The sequence below is a fragment of the Bombina bombina genome, chromosome 11 (genome assembly GCF_027579735.1).
Source record: "Bombina bombina isolate aBomBom1 chromosome 11, aBomBom1.pri, whole genome shotgun sequence".
Classification (NCBI taxonomy): domain Eukaryota; kingdom Metazoa; phylum Chordata; class Amphibia; order Anura; family Bombinatoridae; genus Bombina; species Bombina bombina.
In genome coordinates this window covers 165,759,735-165,772,012 of record NC_069509.1, presented here as the reverse complement: position 1 = coordinate 165,772,012, position 12,278 = coordinate 165,759,735, and the positions used below count along the sequence as shown (strand labels likewise).

Below are 12,278 nucleotides of genomic sequence, written 5' to 3'. Positions count from 1 at the left end.
GGGAACTTAGTTTTTTTTAGTTAGGGTTTTATTTGGGGGGTTGGTTGTGTGGGTGGTGGGTTTTACTGTTGGGGGAGTTGTTTGTATTTCTTTTTCAGGTAAAAGAGCTGATTTCTTTGGGGCAATGCCCCGCAAAAGGCCCTTTTAAGGGCTATTGATAGTTTAGTTTAGGCTAGGGTTTTTTTTTTATTTTGGGGGGGCTTTTTTATTTTGATAGGGCTATTAGATTAGGTGTAATTAGTTTAAATATCTTGTAAATTGTTTTTTATTTTCTGTAATTTAGTGGTTTTTTTGGTAATTTAGCTAATTGTATTGAATTTATTTAATTGTATTTAATTTAGGTAAGTTATTTAATTCTAGCGTAGTGTTAGGTGTTAGTGTAACTTAGGTTAGGTTTTATTTTACAGGTCAATTTGTAATTATTTTAGCTAGGTAGTTATTAAATAGTTAATAACTTTTTAGTAACTATTCTACCTAGTTAAAATAAATACAAACTTGCCTGTAAAATAAAAATAAACCCTAAGCTTAAGGTTTATTTTATAGGTAAGTATTTAGTTTTAAATAGGAATAATTTAGGTAATGATAGTAATTTTATTTATATTTAATTAAATTATATTTAAGTTAGGGAGTGTTAGGGTTAGGGTTAGACTTAGGTTTACAGGGTTAATAAATTTAGAATAGTGGCGGCGATGTTGGGGACGGCAGATTTGGGGTTAATAAATGTAGGTAGGTGGCAGCGATGTTGGGGGCAGCAGATTAGGGGTTAATAAGTATAATGTAGGTGGCAGCGATGTCCAGAGCGGCAGATTAAGGGTTAATAAGTATAATGTAGGTGGCGGCGATGTTATGGGCGTCAGATTAGGGGTTAATAATATTTAACTAGTGTTTGCGAGGCAGGAGGACCTCGGTTTAGGGGTTAATAGGTAGTTTATGGGTGTTAGTGTACTCTTTAGCACTTTAGTTATGAGTTTTATGCTACAGCTTTGTAACATAAAACCCATAACTACTGACTTTCAAATGCGTTAGGAATCTTGGCGGTAGAGGGTGTACCGCTAACTTTTTGGCCTCCCAGGACAAACTCGTAATACCGGCGATATGCAAGTCCCATTGAAAAAAGCCTTTACGAAATTTACGTAAGTTGCTTTGCGTTCAGGCCCAAAAAGTGTGCGGTGCCCCTAAACCTGCAAGACTCATAATACCAGCGGGTGTGAAAAAGCAGCGTTAGGACCTGTTAACACTGCTTTTTCACCTTACCGCAAAACTCTTAGGTTAATTGTTAGTTTAAACTTAGTTTTTTTTAATTTCACAGGTAAGTTTTTATTTATTTTAAGAAAGGGATATTGTAATTTTAATTTAAAGGTAGGGGGTGAAAGGTTTAGGGGTTAATAGTTTAATTTATTAGTGGCGATGTGAGGGAGCTGGTGGTTTAGGGGTTAATAGGTTTACTTAGTGGTGGTGATGTGGGAAGCCAGAGGTTTAGGGGTTAATAAATGTATTATAGTGGTGGCGTTGTCAGGGAGCGGCGGAATAGGGGTTAATAACTTTTATTAGTGGCGACGTTATCGGGGAGTGGCGGAACAGGGGTTAATAACTTTTATTAGTGGTGGCGATGTCGGGAGCGTCAGATTAGGGGTTAATAACTTTATTTCTGTGTTGGCGATGTCGGGGAGCAGATTAGGGGTGTTTAGATTTGGGGTTTATGTTAGGGTGTTAGGTTTAAATGTAACTTTTTTTCCCCATAGACATCAATGGGGTTGCATTACGGCAATCGCCATTCTGCTCTTCAGGTGTTAGTTCTTTTTCTAACACCTTCTCCCCATTGATGTCTATGGGGAAAGCGTGCACAAGCACGTATTCTCATCCCTTGGATTTTGTGCGGTATGGAGCTTATCGCCACCATATCGCACGCACAAGGAGGCTTTTCAGAAACTTGTAATGGCAGCGCTATGGAGAGTGAAATAACGCAACTTTTGTTGCGTTCGTTTCGCACCCTCTATAGCGCAAAACTTGTAATCTAGGTGATTGTTAGTTGCAATTTGGGGGGATGTTGGTTTAGGGGTTAATTACTTTAATAGATACTTTGAGATATGGGGGTTGGCAGATTAGGGGTTAATACATTTATTAGTTATTCAGGTGGGGGGGGGGGCGTTTGAGAGGTAGCTATTGTGCATGCGTTAGGTGTTTGCTTTTATCATAACAGCGAGCGACAAGTAAAATATACGCGCCGCACTTGTATGCAACACCATATATGTGATCGAGTGTAAGTGTAGTGTAAGGTCAGGTTACCATAGTAACCAATTAATTTTCAAGAAATCCGGCATCGGGTGGAAGCGTTAACTCAACGCTAACTTACATCTACACGAAAAGGGCGACTGCACGCAATCCGCTAACTATTTTAATGGAAACCTGGTACTAAAATGGAGCTGTAAATTACTTTTAGCTGTCGGCAACTTCGGTAACTAATGGCTCCATTTTTAACGGCTCAATGGAAACGAGCCCTTAATCTTTTAAAATATTGAGGTATGAATTTACGTAAATTTAGATAAAAAAAAAAAAAAAAGAATATTTTTTATAAATAAGAAATGGAAAAACAAAAAGGATAGTGCTATATTAGCTTGTTCACTAGATGGAAGATCCATGTAAATATGTTGCACACTATTGGCATTAACGGTTGGTTACTGTATGGTTTTTAGATTTTGCTAAGGCCCCCTTAATCTACCCTGTAGTTTGATGATAAACAAATATTGTAATTACATAGGCCTAGTTTACAAGAGGAATGCAAATGGTAATGTGTGATGTGTTATTTTTACTCTCAGCCTTGTGCAGTCAATAATCCACAAACAGATATTACAAGCTGTTGGTTAAAACCCTAATCCCTAAATCTAATGCCTAACCTTACTTATCTTCAGTTTGGCCGTTCCATCACAAATTTTAGACGGTGTTTTTGACCACAATATTGCTGACCCCCCTAATGTTTTTGGACATACTGTCATATATGTGTACATATAACAATTTCACATACCAATTATGCGTACATTACAATGCTGAATATTTGTCACAAATTCCAATGACATATAACACACACACTTAATGGAAAACCTTACCTTTAGGGTCTCTAAGCGTAAGGTTGACTTTAACATTGGTGGTAATAAGTAGGAATGATAAGGCACTTGTAATGTTAAATGTTTCTGTACGTTTCCCAGAGGCATATACATTAATACTCCATAAATGGTAAGAGGAATTAATTGGTTTAGCTAGAAGCAAATCCAATCCATAGATTGCCTGCATAACAAATGCAAGTGTGATGTTAGTATGTAAGACATTTTATCATACCTAATCTGTCTGTCTATCTATCTTATTTATCATATCTATCATATATATATATATCTATTTATCAAATTTGCCCATTTGCAGGAGCTCAATAATTTAGCGCTCCATTTGTATTTGTAATCTAGCGCATGGAGTTTATGGGGCCTATTTAAGAAAGAGCGAGCGGACATGATCCGATATTGGGGATCATGTCCGCTGCACATCGATAAATGCCGACAGCATACGCTGTCAGCATTTATCATTGTACCAGCAGTTCTTGTGAACTGTTGGTGCAACGCCACCCCATGCAGATTTGCGGCCAATCGGCCACTAGCAGGGGGTGTCAACCAACCCGATCGTATTGGATCTGGTTGATTTTCGACAATGTCTGTCCGCCGCCTCAGAGCAGGCGGACAGGTTATGGAGCAGCGTTTTTTAGTCCGCTGCTTCATACCTTGTGTTTCTGGTGAGCCTGAAGGCTCGCCAGAAACACGGGTCATCAAGCTCCATACGGAGCTTGATAAATAGGCGCCATTGTATAGTAAAACTAATTGTATATACTTTTCAGGAATATGCGTTATATCTGATTTTTGTATATGCGTAATGCAAATTTGCTAAAGATTGCATTTATCAGTGTACTAACTAGTAAATCAATGTATTATGTGGATTTGTAAAAGCAGTTACCTATGTTGAGCGTATGGAGTTTAAAGCTACATATCACATAGAATATAAAACTACATATCCCATGAGAATAAGAGTTAAAAAGATAACATCATTTGCTGATACCAGAAGTAATGTAATTTCTATATGTGGATTTGGAAGCGATTAGATGCTGATTCTGCAAGATAATTGATGTAATTTCTAGTCACCGGCATTAAAGGGCCATAATACCCAAATGTTTAAACACTTGAAAGTGATGCAGCATAGCTGTAAAAAGCTGACTAGAAAATATCTCCTGAACAACTCTATGTAAAAAAGAAAGATATTTTACCTCAAAAGTTCCTCAGTAGCCACCTCCCATTGTAAAGGATTTCTAAGCAGCATTTTAGTGTGTCTGTCCTGGGACAGGTGAAAGGATGAGCCTCGTGAACTCTCATATTATTTCACCAATCAGGTAAAGGAAGCTTACTATGAAATCTCATGAGAGTTAAGTCAAATCTCATGAGATCACAGTAAGAGTTCATGACCTCAGCACTGCTGATGCTGATTGGCTGCTGTTCATTTCTTCATTTTTTTTTATTTTTACCTGCAGCTGGGAGCAGGTGAAGTATAACGTTTTACACAGAACTTACTCTGCTGAGCTGAGGAGATTGTGAGGTAAAATATCTTGCTTTTTTACATAGAGATGCTCAGGTGATATTTTCCTGTCAGCTTTTTCAGTTTCAAGTGATTTAGCATATGAGTATTATGTCCCTTTAAGTTATGAATAACTGAGTCATATTTTATTTTACATGTCAATGTGTGCACACTATGGCCTAGATTTGGAGTTTGGCGGTAAAAGGGCTGTTAACGCTCCGCGGGCTTTTTTCTGGCCGCACCATAAAATTAACTCTGGTATCGAGAGTTCAAACAAATGCTGCGTTATGCTCCAAAAAAGGAGCGTAGAGCATTTTTACCGCAAATGCAACTCTCGATACCAGAGTTGCTTACGGACGCGGCCGGCCTCAAAAACGTGCTCGTGCACGATTCTCCCATAGGAAACAATGGGGCTGTTTGAGCTGAAAAAAAACCTAACACCTGCAAAAAAGCAGCGTTCAGCTCCTAACGCAGCCCCATTGTTTCCTATGGGGAAACACTTCCTACGTCTGCACCTAACACCCTAACATGAACCCCGAGTCTAAACACCCCTAACCTTACACTTATTAACCCCTAATCTGCCGCCCCCGCTATCGCTGACCCCTGCATATTTTTTTTAACCCCTAATCTGCCGCTCCGTAAACCGCCGCAACCTACGTTATCCCTATGTACCCCTAATCTGCTGCCCTAACATCGCCGACCCCTATATTATATTTATTAACCCCTAATCTGCCCCCCTCAACGTCGCCGACACCTGCCTACACTTATTAACCCCTAATCTGCCGAGCGGACCTGAGCGCTACTATAATAAAGTTATTAACCCCTAACCCGCCTCACTAACCCTATCATAAATAGTATTAACCCCCTAATCTGCCCTCCCTAACATCGCCGACACCTAACTTCAATTATTAACCCCTAATCTGACGACCGGAGCTCACCGCTATTCTAATAAATGTATTAACCCCTAAAGCTAAGTCTAACCCTAACACTAACACCCCCATAACTTAAATATAATTTACATCTAACGAAATAAATTAACTCTTATTAAATAAATGATTCCTATTTAAAGATAAATACTTACCTGTAAAATAAATCCTAATATAGCTACAATATAAATTATGATTATATTGTAGCTATTTTAGGATTAATATTTATTTTACAGGCAACTTTGTAATTATTTTAACCAGGTACAATAGCTATTAAATAGTTAAGAACTATTTAATAGCTAAAATAGTTAAAATAATAACAAATTTACCTGTAAAATAAATCCTAACCTAAGATATAATTAAACCTAACACTACCCTATCAATAAAATAATTAAATAAACTACCTACAATTACCTACAATTAACCTAACACTACACTATCAATAAATTAATTAAACACAATTGCTACAAATAAATACAATTAAATAAACTATCTAAAGTACAAAAAATAAAAAAGAACTAAGTTACAAAAAATAAAAAAATATTTACAAACATAAGAAAAATATTACAACAATTTTAAACTAATTACACCTACTCTAAGCCCCCTAATAAAATAACAAAGCCCCCCAAAATAATAAATTCCCTACCCTATTCTAAATTAAAAAAGTTACAAGCTCTTATACCTTACCAGCCCTGAACAGGGCCCTTTGCGGGGCATGCCCCAAGAATTTCAGCTCTTTTGCCTGTAAAAGAATAAATACAATACCCCCCCCCCCAACATTACAACCCACCACCCACATACCCCTAATCTAACCCAAACCCCCCTTAAATAAACCTAACACTAAGCCCCTGAAGATCTTCCTACCTTGTCTTCACCATCCAGGTATCACCGATCCGTCCTGGCTCCAACATCTTCATCCAACCCAAGCGGGGGTTGGCGATCCATAATCCGGTGCTGAAGAGGTCCAGAAGAGGCTCCAAAGTCTTCCTCCTATCCGGCAAGAAGAGGACATCCGGACCGGCAAACATCTTCTCCAAGCGGCATCTTCGATCTTCTTCCATCCGGAGCGAAGCGGCAGGATCCTGAAGACCTCCAGCGCGGAACATCCATCCGGCCCGACGACTGAACGACGAATGACTGTTCCTTTAAGGGACGTCATCCAAGATGGCGTCCCTCGAATTCCGATTGGCTGATAGGATTCTATCAGCCAATCGGAATTAAGGTAGGAATTTTCTGATTGGCTGATGGAATCAGCCAATCAGAATCTAGTTCAATCCGATTGGCCGATCCAATCAGCCAATCAGATTGAGCTCGCATTCTATTGGCTGATCGGAACAGCCAATAGAATGCGAGCTCAATCTGATTGGCTGATTGGATCAGCCAATCGGATTGAACTTGATTCTGATTGGCTGATTCCATCAGCCAATCAGAAAATTCCTACCTTAATTCCGATTGGCTGATAGAATCCTATCAGCCAATCGGAATTCGAGGGACGCCATCTTGGATGACGTCCCTTAAAGGAACAGTCATTCGTCGTTCAGTCGTCGGGCCGGATGGATGTTCCGCGCTGGAGGTCTTCAGGATCCTGCCGCTTCGCTCCGGATGGAAGAAGATCGAAGATGCCGCTTGGAGAAGATGTTTGCCGGTCCGGATGTCCTCTTCTTGCCGGATAGGTGGAAGACTTTGGAGCCTCTTCTGGACCTCTTCAGCACCGGATTATGGATCGCCAACCCCCGCTTGGGTTGGATGAAGATGTTGGAGCCAGGACGGATCGGTGATACCTGGATGGTGAAGACAAGGTAGGAAGATCTTCAGGGGCTTAGTGTTAGGTTTATTTAAGGGGGGTTTGGGTTAGATTAGGGGTATACTGGAAAGATCGATTGCAAACTGCAATTGAAAGAGTGTACTGGTAGCACTCAACAGCAAAACACTGGTGAATTGGCCTGATATGCCTAGGTACTCGGCCCCAGACAAGACGATTTAAAACTTAACTTTTATTAGTTTTATGATAAAAAAGAAAAAAGGGGTGTTAAAATTCCAACTAGTGTTGAAATGGGAGAATGTGACTCCTAGGGAGAATATTCTGGCAAATAGGTGATATGCTCTCCAGGTTGTGTTTACTTGAAGGGGAGGAAGAGATAATTACACGTATAATAATTCCCAAAATTATAGGATGGTAGTTCTTCCTTGTAGCTACCCCCCTCTTTTAGGTAGATTCCTCACAAAATACAGGGGTGAGTGAGACCACAAAATAGGGAACCCCTAATTATAGTTTCCGAATGGAATATACTTGTATAGGAGTCACGGTTGTGGATATTGTACTTTGAAATATCATGCAATAGTCCCCATGCACCACAACAGGTATTTAATTCGAAATAACAAATAAACTGGAATTGCTCTAATATGTAACCCCCTTCAAAAGGGCACTGTATTTACAGTTCTATACTGTTGAATGGACTCAAATAGCGGTGTCCTATCGGCTGTTCTAACTTATAATCATACCACAAGTGAATCAGAGTCAGTTCTCACTCTGTGAGAGTGTAACAAATATCTTCAATCCTAGATTCCTGGTTACTTTTTAATATTGCACTATATTTGTGCTTAACTTGTCTGTATTGATGATCTTAGATAGACAACGCGTTACCATATGTCCTAATAGGGAGCTATTGGTAGAATTCTAAAGGTAGTGTGACGTTAAAGTTATTAAGCCTAGGGGAAACCCCTTTTAAGATACCACCGGTTATATAGAACCCGCTATTTTTATATTATTATCAAAGTAATTTACTTGAGTATACAATGTTAGAGCAGTTCTAATAAACAGTAGATTCGTGTCTGTTCAGTGTGTTTGGTGCACTATATAAATCTCGAGATAAATTGTTACTCCAGGGTATTTATTGCTTGTATATTTGCAGTGGAGTCGTTGTACCGTTTGTAAATGACTCTCCGGTATTGTAATCAGTGTATTCCAGAATACCGGTGTTAGTATTAGCAGGGTCTCTATGTATTAGAGGCTTAATGTAGTTTATGCACTATATATTTAAAGACCAAATGTAGTTTAAGCTGAGTCGGCTCACCGCTTCTGTCTAAGGTGCCTGTTTGTTATTGGACACCGTTCGGTAATTACATTAAAGAAGGAATTCCTTCATTAGTAAGGCTACATAGAACTGAAGCGGCTCTTTTTTCTAGGTCTCACTCACACGCAGGCATACCATTTAAGTTAAATTCTAATAAAACATTCTGCTACCATTCCACACAGTTGTTTAAGTTTAAAAAAGGAGAATAGTCTCCAGCTTCCCTGACATGTTTCGCCACTAAAGGCTTTGTCAAAGGTGGGGCGCCCGCCTTTCTGAGGGCCTTTTATTGGCTGGCAATTGAAAGGCTGGACTCTATCTTCGTTTCTGATTGGTTACCTTCCTTGCAATGTTATTGCTGGAAGAAGGAGGTGTGTTTGCCTGCCGTGATCTGATAGGCATCTGTCACTTGTATCCATTGTTTACTATCATGTAGCTGAGTAGATGTAAATCTATCTATGTATATTTTGGAATGAGAACCGGGGAGAAAAAAGGGGGCACAAAGCTTGGAAAGTCAGCATTTGTGGAGTTTACCGGGTCATGAATGCAGGACACCAATGGTGGGGAAAATTACATAAGGCATCGAAAGTAATAATGATACTAATAACGAGGTGGTATAAATATTATAATAAAATCAACTGGGTGAAATAAGGTGCAATTTTCGCTAAATAACGGTCATCCTTCTAATTTGAATAGTGATTGTTGCTGGATGCATGAACAAGTGCCCTAGTGTGAATGAGGAGAAAACTAAAAATCGTGAAAAATAGATGAAAATAAAACTGTACACACAAACTGTGCTTCTTAATTCAATTTCTAAGTGTTGAATGGTGCTGGTTATGACAGGTATTTTGTGAATAGAAGTATTTTACTATGTTTAAATTTACCGTGTACAGTAACGTGAAGGGGGAGGAAAAATGTTTGAATGGTATATTCCAATTCAATTTAATTGCTAAGCATATGTGGAATGTGCTGATGTGCTGGTCCCTATGGGCTGTGTCTGGGTGCTAATGTACTAAGGTATCAAAGTGAACGTTGTGCTACACTTGACCTACAGTAAAAAATAATAATAAATACAATGAAAGTAATCTTATACGTGCTAGTGATCAACGCTATGGGGAAAGAAAATCCCAAAAATAGAAAAAGGGGTGTATGTGATTTAATCAACCATGAAAGGTTGGTTGAATTTGCTTTGTAGATTTATTAATCTACCCCACGTGCATAGGTGTTCTACTACTATGTATTGGTATGTATATTTTTTCTACTTTCCAATTCCCAAAACTCCGGTCAGGTTTTGAAATTTTATAGAAAACAATAATAATTGTTTTGTTCATTTAACCCCCTTGGATGTACACTGTCCAAGAGGTAGATCCACCTGCACTCAGCTCTTAGTAGTGCTTGTTCTGTATTCCCCCCTCTTATGCCTAGAGATATTTTTTCTACTCCTTGGCATTTCAGCTCTCTCGGATTAGCATGGTGATTAGTTAGAAAATGGGATGCCACTGAAGTTATCATTTTTCCGTCATCCAAATCTTTAGGGGCATTTTTGATGTTTCTTACATGCTCCTGTAATCTGACTCTGAGTTGTCGGCTAGTCATCCCTACATAGAACTTGCGGCAGCTGCAGGATAGTACATATATTATGTTTTCAGATGTGCAGCTGATATAATTCTTCAGTTTGTGTGTACGGCCAAACCGATCTTGAATCATGTCTTTTTTACAGATATATTTACACGTTGAGCAAGTTCCACAAGGGAAACATCCCGACTGTCTAGCAGTCCGTGTTCTCCCCACTTGGTAGTGGCTGCGAGAAACCATGTCCTTGATATTCTGAGTTCTTCTGTATCCTATTTGTATCTTATCTCCAATGATGGGCTTAAGATCTTGATCCAAAGTGAGAATATGCCAATGCTTGTTCAATATATTGTTAATTAATTGTACTTGTGGATTGTAGGTCAGGATCAGTCTGGTTTGTTCATCTTTCCTTTTAAACTTTTTACAGAGTAATTCTGATCGATTAGTTTGGATTGCTCTATTTCTGGCTTTTTTAATGGTCCTTTTACTGTACCCTCTGTCTTGCAGTCGTTTCTCCAGTAGTTTGGCTTGTTCATTGAAGAGAGATGTATTACTGCAATTTCTTTTTATCCTTAGAAATTCACCAACTGGTAGTGATTTCGTTGTTCCGGGTGCATGAGAACTGGTATTGTGTAGTATGCTGTTGGTGGCTGTTTCTTTCCGGTAAAGATTGGTCTGGATATGTCCTTCCTGATCTTTGAATATCTTAAGATCCAGGAAGTCAATCTCTGTTTGACTCATTGTGTATGTTAATTTTATATTCAGATCATTCTGGTTTAATTCCTGAAGGAAAGTTTCTAGTTCATCCTTAGTTCCTTCCCACATAAACAGAATGTCATCTATGTACCTTATCCAGAAAGGTATTTTGTCCATTTCAATGGAATGGGTATCATTGAATACTACATGCTTTTCCCAAAACCCTAGGAACAGGTTGGCATAGGTAGGGGCACAAGCTGTGCCCATCGCAGTCCCTTGAACTTGGAGGTAAAACTGGTTTGCAAACGTAAAGAAATTGTATTTGAGGACAAATTCTAGTAACTTTAAAATGAACAGATCATGATCGTCATTTTCAGAGGACCCTTAATTGAGGAAAAATTGGACTGCCCTAAGTCCCTTATCATGTTCTATGGAGGTATATAGGGACTCCACATCTGCTGTAACAAGCCAAGTCTCTTTCCTGATGTTAATATTATCCAGCCTCTGTAACACCTCCATGGTATCTTGGACATAGGAGGGAAGAGCCTCCAAAAATTCTCTCAGCCTGTGATCAACATACTGACTGGCCTTTTCCGATAGGCATTCGTTGCCGGAGACAATGGGCCTACCTGGCGGATTGGTAAGGTTTTTGTGTACCTTAGGTATAAGGTATAATTGTAGATCTCACTGTATCTCTCACTTGGATTATTAATAATAATCCAAGTGAGAGATACAGTGAGATCTACAATAAGATCATTAAAGAAGCCAGTAGCAAAGGAATTATAAATACAGATGAAATAAAGTTCCTTACAGTGAAACACCCTAGGATTGCGACTTTCTACCTTATACCTAAGGTACACAAAAACCTTACCAATCCGCCAGGTAGGCCCATTGTCTCCGGCAACGAATGCCTATCGGAAAAGGCCAGTCAGTATGTTGATCACAGGCTGAGAGAAATAGAGCAATCCAAACTAATCGATCAGAATTACTCTGTAAAAAGTTTAAAAGGAAAGATGAACAAACCAGACTGATCCTGACCTACAATCCACAAGTACAATTAATTAACAATATATTGAACAAGCACTGGCATATTCTCACTTTGGATCAAGATCTTAAGCCCATCATTGGAGATAAGATACAAATAGGATACAGAAGAACTCAGAATATCAAGGACATGGTTTCTCGCAGCCACTACCAAGTGGGGAGAACACGGACTGCTAGACAGTCGGGATGTTTCCCTTGTGGAACTTGCTCAACGTGTAAATATATCTGTAAAAAAGACATGATTCAAGATCGGTTTGGCCGTACACACAAACTGAAGAATTATATCAGCTGCACATCTGAAAACATAATATATGTACTATCCTGCAGCTGCCGCAAGTTCTATGTAGGGATGACTAGCCGACAA

General features: G+C 39.0%; 1 protein-coding gene across 1 annotated transcript in view; it reads right to left on the bottom strand.

Annotated features, from left to right (window-relative positions):
- The window catches only part of LOC128641725 (uncharacterized), a 392,787-nt gene that overhangs the window by 364,749 nt on the left and 15,760 nt on the right, over window positions 1-12,278 (bottom strand). The window contains exon 6 of the mRNA XM_053694250.1: window positions 3,105-3,282. Coding sequence (XP_053550225.1) covers window positions 3,105-3,282 — 178 coding nt within the window. The remainder of the gene's footprint in view (window positions 1-3,104; window positions 3,283-12,278) is intronic.